The sequence below is a fragment of the Saccopteryx leptura genome, chromosome X, assembly GCF_036850995.1.
Source record: "Saccopteryx leptura isolate mSacLep1 chromosome X, mSacLep1_pri_phased_curated, whole genome shotgun sequence".
In the NCBI taxonomy this organism is placed as follows: domain Eukaryota; kingdom Metazoa; phylum Chordata; class Mammalia; order Chiroptera; family Emballonuridae; genus Saccopteryx; species Saccopteryx leptura.
Window position 1 is genome coordinate 871,167 of NC_089516.1, and position 9,967 is coordinate 881,133.

Below are 9,967 nucleotides of genomic sequence, written 5' to 3' on the forward strand. Positions count from 1 at the left end.
ATGGCCCGTTTCCAACACACGTGCATAATTTTGAAATGTGGTCAAACACCAGGGTTGAGAAAAGACTTCTCTTGGTTTGGGGAAACATTTCTGTAACTATTGGGGTATATGCTTGAAGGAGACATCTGGACAGTGAGTGGGTGGTCAGGCGGAAGTGAACAGTCTTTGGGGGGCGGCAAAATGAGGCAGAAAAAAAGGGAGCCCCATCTCGGGTCAGCGGTCGGATCTGAGTGTTTAGAGAGGGTCTGTGGGCAGATGGGGTCGACCACCACTGTCTGTGCTCTTCCCCAGAGGAGATAAATCTGTAAGGTTGGTTTTAGACTGATTGAACTCAGAGTGCAAATGTCCACTGTCCAGGACCTGGTGAGGGGCCCAGTGGGGTGAGAGTCATATGTTCCTCTGAGTCGGGGGGACTTGAGTTAGGGCTGAGCTTCATTACGAAGCAAACTAAATTGTTTCTCAGACTTGGAACACCCTTTCCCAGAATTCAGTTCTCTTCCACGCCCCATTTTACTGCATTCCGTGGTGACTTTCTGTTTCTTTTCTTGTTTCTTTTTTTCTTCTTCTACAAAAAAAAAAAAAAAAAGGATGTATTTTTCCAGCCAAGCTGATATAGCCACAGACACACACACACACACACACACACACACACACGACATTTCCACAGGAAGGGCATTAGGGACACAAGCAGCAGCAAGGTGACCGTGTAAGCCAGCGGTTCTCAACCTGTGCGTCGCGACCCCGGCAGGGGGTCGAATGACCAAAACACAGGGGGTTGCCTTAAAGCCATGAGAATACATTCCGAATCATAACTGTAGCAAAATTACAGTTATTTATTTATTATTATTATTTTTTTCCAAAGCTGGAAACGGGGAGAGACAGTCAGACAGACTCCCGCATGCGCCCGACCAGGATCCACCCGGCACGCCCACCCGGGGCGATGCTCTGCCCACCAGGGGGCAATGCTCTGCCCCTCTGGGGCGTCGCTCTGCCGCGACCAGAGCCACTCTAGCGCCTTGGGCAGAGGCTAAGGAGCCATCCCCAGCGCCCGGGCCATCTCTGCTCCAATGGATCCTCGGCTGCAGGAGGGGAAGAGAGAGACAGAAAGGAAGGGGGGGGGGTGGAGAAGCAAATGGGCGCCTCTCCTATGTGCCCTGGCAGGGAATCGAACCCGGGTCCCCCGCATGCCAGGCCGACGCTCTACTGCTAAGCCAACCGGCCAGGGCCCAAAATTACAGTTATGAATGAATGAAGTAGCCACCAAAATTATTTTTTGGTTTGGGGTCACCGCCACATGAGGAACTGTATTGTGGGGTCACGGCATTAGAAAGGTTGAGAACCACTGGTGTGTAAGCCTTAGGACCCCTCGCTCAAAGCAGACACGCTCTGTCCTTGGGTGAATTCATTCACGTCTTGAGACGTTCCCCCCCCCACCCCCCAGAAGCGCAGCTAGCTGGCTGGCTGGTGGGTGGGCATTGAGAGCCCAGGAGCGCCACGGGAAACCCTTGCCCAGGGCTGCTGGACCCACGGTGACCTGGAAAGAGAAATCTGTGAGCTCTGTCCGCTTTTCTGGGCCCTGTGACACCCCCTCCCCCACCGTGTCCAACAACCGTGGCAGCATTCAGAGAAGACGAGGGCTGCGTAGAACAGCGTTCTTGAATCTGCCCAGGATGGCGTGTGTCCCCTAAAATCCCTGCTGTTTTTTTTTTTTTTTTTGCAGGACCTGCTTGGCCATCCTGGTCTGCCTGTGCTCCGTCCTACGCACCGGCCGATCGCGCAGGGCAGAGGACGGCCGTCCCAACATCGTCCTCATCCTGGTGGACGACCTCGGCATCGGAGACCTGGGTTGCTATGGCAACGCTACGATGCGGTACGGACCTCCTGAGCGTCATGCTCTTTTTCTCTTTTCTTTCTTTCTTTCTTTCTTTCTTTCTTTCTTTCTTTCTTTCTTTCTTTCTTTCTTTCTTTCTTTCTTTCTTTCTTTCTTCCTTCCTTCCTTCCTTCCTTCCTTCCTTCCTTCCTTCCTTCCTTCCTTCCTTCCTTCCTTCCTTCTTTCTTTCTTTCTTTCTTTCTTTCTTTCTTTCTTTCTTTCTTTCTTTCTTATTTTTCTGTATTTTTCTGAAGCTGGAAACGGGGAGAGACAGTCAGACAGACTCCCGCATGCGCCCGACCGGGATCCACCCGGCACGCCCACCAGGGGACAACGCTCTGCCCACCAGGGGGCGATGCTCTGCCCCTCCGGGGCGTCGCTCTGCCACGACCAGAGCCACTCTAGCGCCTGAGGCAGAGGCCATGGAGCCATCCTCAGCGCCCGGGCCATCTTTGCTCCAATGGAGCCTTGGCTGCCGGAGGGGAAGAGAGAGACAGAGAGGAAGGAGAGGGGGAGGGGTGGAGAAGCAGATGGGTGCTTCTCCTGTGTGCCCTGGCCGGGAATCGAACCCGGGACTTCCGCACGCCAGGCCGATGCTCTACCACTGAGCCAACCAGCCAGGGCCTTTTTTTTTTTTATTTTTTAATCTCTCGTTCGGGCTCGGACGGTGGCGGCTACCTCTCAGGACGGCTGGCCCTTCCGGCAAAGCCAAGTCCACTCACTGGCTGTCTCTGGAAGCACTGAACGCAGTGGGGGGAAGGGTAGGAGGAGGCTTTGGGGTGATCTGGGCTTGCATCTCGCTGCCGAGCCCAGGGGTTGTGCCATCTTGGACCAATGGCCTAACCTCTCTGTGCGCCTTCATTTTCTTACCTATCAAGGGGGCCGCGGTGAATAAATAGGTCGTACCCGTGAGCTCCCGTACGCAAAGCGAGGGCCTGTGGTTCTATTCTTTGTTGAGTGGGCGTGGTGAATAGAATCACGTCCGTTCCAACGGCACGATTCTACAACGCTCCCTCTGGACGCCGCGTTGTGTGTTCTGTGTCCCCACATCACGTCACCTCTCCCTCCACCTGCCCCCCCACTTTTCTCTCTTCTACCTCCGCCCACCCCTTCTTCCCCTCTGACAGCTGTCCGTCTGTCCCCCCTGTCGCCTGTGAGTCTGTCTCCGGTTGGCTTGTTCGTTCCTGGCGTCCGTCAGACTCTGCAGGTGAGGGAGATCTTACCGGGCACACGGCCTCTCCCTGCCTGGCTGACCTGGGAGAATCCAGTGAGTCCCTCCTTCACTGATCTGGGGGAGCCCCGGGACCGTGTGAAGGTGAGGAAGTGTTCCCACCACGGAGGTTGGGGAAGAGAGAAAGGAAACTCCAGGCCGAAGCTCTGAGCTTTTTTTTTTCCAGCGGATGCGAACAGGTGTCTACGTGGGACACCTTTTTAGATCCGATCAGACGGCAGTGTGGGCACCTGTGTGTCGAGAAGGGATGGTTATCTACCAGACGGTCACCTACTAAACAGTTACTCTTAGGTCCCTAAACGGCTAAGCCTCTAAGCTGAGGTCTCTAAGTCGTTACACTTAGGCAACCGGGCCAAAGACACACTTAATACATATATGTTGCAATCTATATAATTTTAGATACTGTAAATCCCCATGTATAAGCTGGTCCCAAATTTGGAAGAAAAAAAAAATGTGTGACAAAAAGTTATTTTTTTTTTTTCTTTACAGAGACAAAGAGAGAGAGAGTCAGAGAGAGGGATAGACAGACAGGAACGGAGAGATGAGAAGCATCAATTATTAGTTTTTCGTTGTGTGTTGCAACACCTTAGTTGTTCATTGATTGCTTTCTCATAGGTGCCTTGACCGTGGGGCTACAGCAGAGTGAGTGACCCCTTGCTCGAGCCAGCGACCTTGGGTCCAAGCTGGTGAGCTTTGCTCAAACCAGATGAGTCCACACTGAAGCTGGCGACCTCAGGGTCTCAAACCTGGGTCCTCTGCGTCCCAGTCCAACGCTCTATCCACTGCGCCACCACCTGGTCAGGCGACATAAAGTTATTGAACTCAAGTTTTCTTCATCATAACATACATACAACTACTCCTCATCACTGTTCGAGCTCCCATCCGTGAGCTTGTCCTCATCCGTGTCTGAGGACAAATCACTGTCTTCAACAACAAGCGCAAAAACAAGCGTGAAAAAGCGGGAAATGCAAGTAAAAAAAAAAAGGACAACACTGTATAAGGTGCACCATTTTCAGACCCCAATATTTTGAAAGTGGTACATCTTATACATGAGGAATACGGTGTATATGTATATACAGAAAGATACACTTATTACATAAAGATATATACTTTTATATACAAAATATATACAATTTTATATATAACAAATATATACTGTTGTAGATGAAAATATATACTGCTCACAGTAGGGGATATTTTGTATTATGATCTTAGATATAAACATATATTTGATCCTATATATAAATATAAAGATATATTATATCCTATATATTTATATAATGATACATTTGATCTTATATATAAAGATATATTTGATCCTTATATGTATATGATTTATAGAAGCAAATTATACCAGTCTTGCAAAACACCACAGCTGCAGAAAAAAAGGTGTTTGGGAATGTGTGTACAAAACTAACTTTTCTTCTCTCCTGAGCTGAGGGCATTACAGTAAATAATTCAGATCTGTGTCTGTCTGTGTGTCTGTCTGTGTGTCTCTCTCCCTATCTGTCTCCCCCCCCCCCCACTGCCTCCTTCCCTCACGTTCACTCTATCTGTCTTTCCAGGACCCCCAACATCGACCGCATAGCCCGAGAAGGGGTCCAGCTGACGCACCACCTCTCCGCGGCCCCCATGTGCACCCCGAGCCGATCCGCCTTCCTCACCGGACGGTACCCCATCCGATCAGGTGCGTGAACGGGAGGTCCCCGCAGCCTCTCTGCCCTCGGGTCAGGGCGCGAGGCGTGCCCCATGTGGCCTGACCCTTCTGCCGGGCTCGCAGGTGGGAACGCACAGCCCTGGTCTTGTGTGGGCAGTCCTGGTCTTGTGTGGACAGCCCTGGTCTTGTGTGGACAGCCGTGGTCTAGTGTGGAGAGCCCTGGTCTTGTGTGGACAGCCCTGATCTTGTGTGGATGGCTATTGGACTTGTGTGGACAGCCCTGGTCTTGTGTGGACAGCCCTGGTCTTGTGTGGACAGTTCTGATCTTGTGTGGACAGCCCTGGTCTTGTGTGGACAGCCCTGGTCTTGTGTGGACAGTTCTGATCTTGTGTGGGCAGCCCTGGTCTTGTGTGGACAGCCCTGGTTTTGTGTGGACAGCCCTGGTCTTATGTGGACAGCCCTGGTTTTGTGTGGATAGTTACTAGTCTTATGTGGACAGCCCTGGTCTTGCATGGACAGCCCTGGTCTTGTGTGGACAGTTCTGATCTTGTGTGGACAGCCCTGGTCTTCTGTGGACAGCCCTGGTCTTGTGTGGATGGCTATTGGACTTGTGTGGACAGCCCTGGTCTTGTGTGGACAGCCCTGGTCTTGTGTGGACAGTTCTGATCTTGTGTGGACAGCCCTGGTCTTGTGTGGACAGCCCTGGTCTTGTGTGGACAGTTCTGATCTTGTGTGGGCAGCCCTGGTCTTGTGTGGACAGTCCTGGTCTTGTGTGGACAGCCCTGGTTCTGTGTGGACAGCCCTGGTCTTACGTGGACAGCCCTGGTTTTGTGTGGATAGTTACTAGTCTTATGTGGACAGCCCTGGTCTTGTGTGGACAGCCCTGGTCTTGTGTGGACAGTTCTGATCTTGTGTGGACAGCCCTGGTCTTGTGTGGACAGCCCTGGTCTTGTGTGGACAGTTCTGATCTTGTGTAGACAGCCCTGGTCTTGTGTGGACAGCCCTGGTCTTGTGTGGACAACCCTGGTCTAGTGTGGATGGCTACTGGTTTTGTGTGGATGGCTATTGATCTTATGTGGACAGCTCTGGTCTGTGTGCACAGCCCTGGTCTTGTGTGGATGGCTTTTGGTCTTGTGTGGACATTCCTGGTCTTGTGTGGACAGCCCTGGTCTTGTGTGGATGGCTATTGGTCTTGTGTGGACAGCCCTGGTCCTGTGTGGACAGCCCTGGTCTTGTGTGGAGAGCCCTGGTCTTGTGTGGACAACCTTGGTCCTGTGTGGACAGCCTGGTCTTGTGTGGAGAGCCCTGGTCCTGTATGGAGAGCCATGGTCCTGAGTGGACAGCCCTGGTCCTGTGTGGACAGCCCTGATCTTGTGTGGACAGTCCTGGTCTTGTGTGGACAACCCTGGTCTTGTGTGGATGGCTATTGGTCTTGTGTGGACAGCCCTGGTCCTGTGTGGACAGCCCTGGTCCTGAGTGGACAGCCCTGGTCCTGTGTGGACAGCCATGGTCCTGAGTGGACAGCCGTGGTCCTGAGTGGACAGCTCCTGCTGTCTGCCTCCCCATCTCTGTGCACCTAACTGACCCCGCTCACCGCGTGGGGCTAAGTAGCGTCTTCCCCTTTGGGACGGCGACTTCTCATTCTGATTCTCAGCGGCCGGGCGTCGGTTCGACGCTCCACCCGGGGTCAATCAACAACGCAAAGTTGCCTCAGACCAGAATCATTCGGCCAAACCTGGACACCCCGAGCCAGGGCGTGCGGGAATGTCCCAATTGTGGATGATCGCCCCCTTGGGTTACCGTACGGACATCACCCTTCGTATTGACCGCTGTGTCCTGTGTGACCCACTGGGCTGGCTTCTGCCTTTTTCAGCTGTCAGGAGCCGTCCTGAGAGAGGATGAGCCTGTGCATGTCTTTGTCTGAACACATTTTTGGAGTCTTTTTTTGTTGGTTTTATTGCCTCTTTTGGATTCATATCTCAGAATGGAATGGGTGAGTCATTCACACAGTTATGGTTTAGGATGAGCGGCATGTGAGGATGTCACGTAACCTTCAATGACCCTTCACTGGTGATAAAATTAACCCAGACCCGCGAACGTCAAATTATTTCTTCTGTTCTTGTCGGCAACTTGCCCATGTCTGACTCTTGTTTATTTTATTTCCCTCTGCTGCTCGCTTTTTTTTTTTTCAAAACTATCATTAGAAGAGATGTGTTTTGTGCACAGAGCATGGTTTTAACAATAAAAGAAAAAGAAAAAAAATTAAATTTCAAACCACTTTCTCTTGAGTCTTACAGCTTCTGTTCTGAGAATTCTTGTCCCCAATGTCCGGTCCTGCAATCTGGAATTCTTTTTTTTCTTCCCCCTCTTCTTTCTTTCTTTTGATCCACAATGTCCTGTCCTGCTCACTTCCATTTCTGCTCACCCCGCGGCATTGTGTGAGCTCGGGTCCCATTTCCGGAAGGAAAGGCAGGGACGGATCCACTAAGAAGAGACCTCACCGGGGGTCAGCGTACTCAGAAGTGGTCACCAGGCCCAGGGGGCTGAGCAGAGTGTCCCCTTCTCCAGAACCAGCTTGTCCCCGGGGATGCCATCTGGGGGGGGGGGTGTTCTCCTATCCCTGGGTCTTTCCAAAACTCAATTGCTTCCTTTGTCCCTTCCCTATACTGATAAGTCTTCGCTGTCAAGAATGACTGGTCCGCACCTACTTGACATCTGTATATATAGTTCAGTCATCAGAGATTCAAAACCTATGTGTTGACCCTTCCCACAGACTCCCGGCTTTAGGATTTGGAGAAGAATTGATGTTATGCACCTGGCCCTACAAATAGATCTAAATTCTATCATCAGAAGAAACATATATATATATATATATATATATATATATATATGTATATATATATATATATATATATATAGTTAGCACAGGGGTCAGGAAACTTTTTGGCTGAGAGAGCCTTGAATGCCACCTATTTTAAAATGTAATTCCGTGAGAGCCATACAACGACCCATGGACGTGACGCATTATCCAATAAAAATGTGCTTTTGTCCCGGAGGACAGCTGTGATTGGCTCCAGCTACCCGCAACCATGAACATGAGCAGTAGGAAATGAATGGATTGTAATACAGGAGAATGTTTTCTATTTTTAACGTTATTATTATTTTTTTATTAAAGATTGGTCTGCAGCCATCCAAAGAGCCACATCTGGTTTTATATTTTTAACTTTATTATTTTTTTATGAAAGATTTGTCTGTGAGCCAGAGGCAGCCATCAAAGGAGGCACATCTGGCTCGCGAGCCATAGGTTCCCGACCCTTGGGCTAACAGAAAGAGAAGAGATTGACACGTTGACGAAATTTTTATTGTTTGATTTTTCCCTCTTCCGACGTGTAGATTTTCCAAGTCGGGGGGCCGGCGAGGCACATGCTGGCCGTTCCATCCAGCCATTTGTCTATGGAAGGGATGCCCCGAGTTCTCTGGGTGGCATTTGCGGGGGGGCTCAGTGTGTCACGCGTGGGTCTACCCACAGCCGTGTAAAGGGGTGTTGCGTCACGGACCAGCCTGAGTTTTGTGTTAGGAGCATATTCCATATTCTTCGCTCCATAAGATGCACGGGCATTTCCTCCTCCACCTTTGGGGGGAAAAAAAGTGCGTCTTATGGAGCGAAGAATACAGTCATTTCTTCCCCCAAAGGATGATTTTTTTTAAAATTTTTTATTTATTCATTTTAGAGAGGAGAGGGGGAGAGAGAGGGGGGGGAGAGAGAGAGAGAGAGAGAGAGAGAAAGAGAGAGAGAAAGAGGAGAGACAGAGAGAGTCAGGGGGGAGGAGCTGGAAGCATCAACTCCCATATGCGCCTTGACCAGGCAAGCCCAGGGTTTTGAACCGGCGACCTCAGCATTTCCAGGTCGACGCTTTATCCACTGCGCCCCCACAGGTCAGGCAGGATGATTTCTTGTTGTTGTTGTCCCTGGTCCATCATCTGTCCACCTTCCCAGCTCCGCGTCCTCCAGAACTCTCTCCCTGTCACCCGCTGACGTGCAGGGGTCTTCACGGTTTCTCTTGCTTTCCTTACGTGACTGTGCAGGGATGGTTTCCAGTGGAATGGACCGCGTCATCAACACCCTGAGCGCGCGCTCCGGACTCCCTCTCAACGAGACGACCTTCGCGGCCATCGTCAAGAAGCAGGGCTACCGGACGGGGATTATCGGTAAGGGAGCCGGCACGGACGTCCTGCCAATGACCTCCGGCTCGGTCATCATTGCGCTTTGCTGAGTGGGGACACGCTGTGACGATGCCCCGTTTACATACGCACACGCACACACACATGGATGCACATACACAGAATCCTTCTTAAACTACTCCTGCCCGCCCTTGTTCTATCTGCATAGCTGAGGCATGAGCGTGGTCTGGCAGGTAGGTAGGTAACTGGGTAGATAGGTGTTAGATAGTGAAAGCCGTGTCACAGAGGGACGGATGAGTGGGAGAAGGGATGGTTAGATAGACAGGGGGATAGATCCATCCCACTGAAGCCCCTGCTCTTGCTGGATGTCTCTTCCACGTCTTCCTCAAGCATCTTGTGCAAAGACGCTCTCCAAGAATCGGGTTGCAAGGCTGTCCGATGTCCACATCCTCCTTGGCAGACGGTGGACGCCTGCTGACCACCCACCAGCCACCATGGAGGGCATCTCACGGGTCCTTCCCAAGGACGGGCGAGATGGGCTGGGCGTCACGAGCAGTGCGGGCAGGCAGGGTCAGGTTTGGGTTCTCCTGGACACAGCCTCACCCTCCGGCCAGCGCCCAGACCCAGATGAAGGACGTGCGCCCCTTGGTCAGGAAGCGTCCATACCAGCCCTTTGTCCAGTCCTGTCGCTCATGAGGATGAAGTCAGAGCAGAACACTGTGGCAAAGACGCTCTCCAAGAATCAGGTTGCAAGGCTGCCTGATGTCCACATCCTCCTTGGCAGACGGTGGACGCCCGCTGACCACCCACCAGCCACCATGGAGGGCATCTCACGGGTCCTTCCCAATGACGGGCGAGATGGGCTGGGCGTCGCGAGCAGTGCGGGCAGGCAGGGTCAGGTTTGGGTTCTCCTGGACACAGCCTCACCCTCCGGCCAGCACCCAGACCCAGATGAAGGGCATTGCGCCCCTTGGTCAGGAAGCGTCCATACGGCCCTTTGTCCAGTCCCATCGCTCATGAGGATGAA

General features: G+C 51.8%; 1 protein-coding gene across 1 annotated transcript in view; it reads left to right on the forward strand.

Annotated features, from left to right (window-relative positions):
- The first annotated feature begins 342 nt into the window (after positions 1–342).
- Positions 343–9,967, forward strand: part of LOC136386021 (arylsulfatase F-like) — a 30,584-nt gene continuing 20,959 nt past the window's right edge. The window contains exons 1-4 of the mRNA XM_066357334.1: positions 343–380; positions 1,721–1,870; positions 4,667–4,788; positions 8,845–8,967. Coding sequence (XP_066213431.1) covers positions 343–380; positions 1,721–1,870; positions 4,667–4,788; positions 8,845–8,967 — 433 coding nt within the window. The remainder of the gene's footprint in view (positions 381–1,720; positions 1,871–4,666; positions 4,789–8,844; positions 8,968–9,967) is intronic.